The sequence below is a fragment of the Raphanus sativus genome, chromosome 6, assembly GCF_000801105.2.
Source record: "Raphanus sativus cultivar WK10039 chromosome 6, ASM80110v3, whole genome shotgun sequence".
In the NCBI taxonomy this organism is placed as follows: domain Eukaryota; kingdom Viridiplantae; phylum Streptophyta; class Magnoliopsida; order Brassicales; family Brassicaceae; genus Raphanus; species Raphanus sativus.
In genome coordinates, this window is record NC_079516.1 from 43,828,959 (window position 1) to 43,832,659 (window position 3,701).

Below are 3,701 nucleotides of genomic sequence, written 5' to 3' on the forward strand. Positions count from 1 at the left end.
ACACATCAAGAAGAACGATGGGTTGGAACTCTCTGCTTACTGCGATAGTGACTGGGCCGGATGTAAGGAAACCCGGCGTTCGACAACTGGATTTTGTACTCTGCTTGGGGAAAATCTGATATCTTGGTCAGCTAAGCGTCAGCCTACTATCTCTCGGTCTTCGACAGAGGCTGAGTACAGAGCACTTGGTGCGACTGCACAAGAAATTGCTTGGCTCTCCTTCCTGCTTCGAGACCTTGACGTCGCTCAACCAAATGCCACTCCGTTGATGTGTGACAATCTATCTGCTGTCTACCTAAGTGCCAATCCTGCTCTCCATAACCGATCAAAACACTTTGATACGGACTACCATTACATCAGGGAGCAGGTTGCGCTTGGCTTGATCGAAACCCGTCACATTTCTGCAGCTCTTCAAATCGCCGACATATTCACAAAACCATTAGCGCGACGACCGTTCCTGGAGTTGCGTTTCAAACTTGGAGTTGGTGATCCCCCCACCTCAAGTTTGCGGGGGAATGTAAGTGAGAATGGAGAAGTGGCCCAACAGGCCTTGACAGAAGCCCAAGACAAGACTGAACCCAAGAGACCAAAGCTTCAACGGTCTTCTCCATCCTCGCTTGTACCTGCAGAAGCGACAAAGAAAGTGAAGCTGAGTAACAGATTTGATACTCTTTCAAGACTAGAAGAAATAGTGTGAACCTTTACAGCTGTGATGTATTAGCTGTCAGGTCTTGCTGTCATAGCTCTAGATTGTTCCTAGGATTGCTATATATTGATGATGTAATCGACATAAAGAAATTAATGAAAAAGCTTATCCAAAGTTAAAGTTGCCTCTTTTACTCTGAAACTCACAAAGGAGAGAAGACATTTACAATTTCGTTTTTGTCAATACTAATGCAGACATTTCCTTAGATAATATTTTTTATGTCTTAATATGAGAAATTGAAAATGTTAAAAATTATGGTCTAAAGCTGCAATATGTTATCATATATTTCGACACTATGTTTAAAACAATGGATACATAAAACTAACTTTGATAGATCACGTTTCAAATGGTTACATATTATGTTTTAAATTTCATATAGCTATATGTTTCATTTCGGGTTTTAAGAATAGCTATATGTTTGTTTTTTGAAACTTAAGAATAGCTATATGTTAAAAAAGGCGAAATGTTCACAACTTCATACACGCATCCATTGACTTTTAATTCACGTGAGAAAGAATAATGAATACCCTCAAAATAATTATACTTTGCCGATCATGAGCTGATCAAGGTAATTGGACTAACTATAGGATATAGTATTTTTTTCAGAAGAAGACAACTCAGTTCTCTTGTAAATTATATGATTCACTTTTGTAGTCTATTACCTGAAAATTAAATTTATTTAAAAGACTAAATATATATATATATATATATATCTTTCATAATGATTGAACTGAACTTGGTTTTCAGATTCGGATTAGTATTCGCTGGCTTGGCCTAACTATTTTCTTTTAGTTGGTAAAGGATTCACATGGTTTCTCTTCACATCAACCAATACATAACACGTGATAAAGAACCCTTTTCTTATTTTTCCAGAAGACAGAAGAAGAAAGATTATCAAGACCTAGACTTTGTTTTCTGTCTCTGTCCAAAAACCATAAAAGGAACTTTTCCAGCAGACCAAAGAAAGAAGAATTTTAAAGAATCTTGAGCTTCTTGACAATGGAGTCTTTGAAGAACAGAACATTGCTTAAGGTCATTGTCCTCGGAGATAGCGGGTAACAATTTTCTCAGACTTCTGTTCAAGATTTTCAAGACTTCTCTGTTTCTGAATCTTTATTTATGCAGGGTAGGCAAAACTTCACTGATGAACCAGTATCCTCCTTAAATCTAACCGTTCAAAGTTTTTGAGTTCTGTTAAATATTCGGTTTGTTTTATGCTCAAGCTCTAAGTTAGATCTATGTTTATACGGTGTTTGTAAGAAACCTAAATTTATGACTTAAGATACGTTTACAAGAAGTTTAACCGACAATATAAGGCCACGATCGGAGCAGATTTTGTAACCAAGGAGCTTCATATTGAAGATAAATCTGTTACTTTACAAGTAAAACTATAAAATCATCCGTGTTTCACAAGTTAAACATTTTTCGATGCACAAAAATCTTATGGAACTCTGATTTTTTTATATATGGGATACGGCCGAACAAGAGAGATGAGCCGCTTTCTATCGAGGTGCTGATTGTTGTGTTCTTGTCTACGATGTCAACGATCTCAAATCTTTTGAAACTCTCAATACTTGGCACTCTGAGTTCCTTAAACAGGTTTTACCCTAATCATTCCTTTCTCGCGTCAGAAGTAACAGTTATTGTGTATTTATTTTTACTGATGCATTCCAGGCAAGTCCTATGGAATCTGAAACGTTCCCTTTTGTTTTGATTGGAAACAAAACCGATGTAGATGGCGGAAACAGCCGAGTTGTAAGACGATATATTATTGATGAATCTCCTTTTTAGAAACCATCAGAAAACCTAATTTCACTTATGCAGGTTGCAGATAAGAGAGCCATTGAATGGTGTGGTTCAAAGGAAAACATACCGTACTATGAAACCTCTGCAAAGGAAGATGTTAATGTGGATGAAGCCTTTTTGGGTGTTGCACACAAAACTCTTTCTAGTGACCTTAAACAAAACATGTGAATTTCTATATCAACTTTGATTCATAGACTCTCTTAGTTTTTTTTCTAAGGTTTTTCATGTTTGGTTATTTTCTCTTTGAATTTTGCAGATATATCCCAGTTATTTCTGAATATTTTGCAGACATTCATGAGGAGCAGTCAAGAGGTTGTTCTTGCTGATTCATACAACTCTTATCTGATCAATAATATCAACTCCAAGCCCTTATGTGTTCAATCTTTTTATTTAATTATACGTCGGTTTACATCAGCTACAGAGAGGTTTATCAACGAAGACACATGCAACGACCTGAGTGTTGTTATTCAAGTGTAGAAGTTTTTAAAAATTTATGTTTAAAGTTTGTGTTAATTACATTCGTACAATACAAATCATTTGGTACTTTCGACATATATATATATATGTTCCATTGATTTTTTTTCTTTTCTTAAGCCAGCGTTCATGGTTGGCTTTTAAAAAGAAAACACACTTTGGTTGTTGGTTTTATAGTCTCTCTCTCTCTCTCTCTCTCTATGGAGTGACGCCTGGACCTAGCTATAACTTGGCTATAATTTGACCGAGATGTCAAGTTGCTTCAAAGAACTCTTTGAAAATACAACCACTACTAGAAAACTGCCGGATTCTGAGGGAAATTCCGAGGGACTATGTGTCCGTCGGAATATTCCCACGAAATTCCGAGGAAATTCCGAGGAAACACAATTTTCGTGTTTCCTCGGAATTTCCTCGGAATTTTCCGAGGAAATTCCGACGGACTGGTAGATCCCTCGGAAATTTCCGAGGAAATTCCGAGGGATAATAGAGCCGTTGATTATTCCGAGGAAATTCCGACGGCAACGGCTAGTTGGTCGGAATTTCCTGGGAATGTCGTGGGAAATATCGGCAGATTTAATCTATAAATGCAAGCACCCCTCATCCTCTTCATTCACTACATATCTTCATCCTCTCTCATTCTATTTTGCACACACGAATCTGATTGAAAAAATCATGTCTTCTTATAATTATCATCGCTCTTGGATAGATCGACCTC

At 37.1% G+C, this 3,701-nt stretch overlaps 1 protein-coding gene across 8 annotated transcripts; it reads left to right on the plus strand.

Annotated features, from left to right (window-relative positions):
* The first annotated feature begins 1,510 nt into the window (after positions 1–1,510).
* Positions 1,511–3,087, plus strand: LOC108809307 (ras-related protein RABG2-like). Of its 8 annotated transcripts, none has more exons than XR_008935443.1 (7): positions 1,511–1,761; positions 1,832–1,858; positions 1,989–2,088; positions 2,193–2,305; positions 2,442–2,461; positions 2,531–2,676; positions 2,769–3,087. XR_008935443.1 is itself a non-coding variant. In XM_056988345.1 (7 exons), exons 1-7 carry the CDS (start codon positions 1,706–1,708, stop codon positions 2,836–2,838), a joined length of 525 nt encoding a protein of 174 aa, XP_056844325.1. In that variant the 5' UTR covers positions 1,524–1,705; the 3' UTR covers positions 2,839–3,087. The 8 variants fall into 8 exon arrangements, 1 of the variants encoding a protein (XP_056844325.1); XM_056988345.1 differs by having other exon boundaries at positions 1,524–1,761; positions 2,538–2,676; XR_008935444.1 differs by having other exon boundaries at positions 1,533–1,761; positions 1,832–2,088; positions 2,381–2,461.
* The last annotated feature ends 614 nt before the right edge of the window (positions 3,088–3,701 follow it).

Excerpts from the sequence above, each read along its gene's own strand:
- LOC108809307 (XM_056988345.1), top strand. The coding sequence starts at position 1,706 with ATGGAGTCTTTGAAGAACAGAACATTGCTTAAGGTCATTGTCCTCGGA. Across the intron at positions 2,089-2,192 it reads ATAAATCTGTTACTTTACAA|AGAGATGAGCCGCTTTCTAT; the intron begins GTAAAACTATAA and ends CGGCCGAACAAG. Across the intron at positions 2,462-2,537 it reads ATGGCGGAAACAGCCGAGTT|ATAAGAGAGCCATTGAATGG; the intron begins GTAAGACGATAT and ends TGCAGGTTGCAG.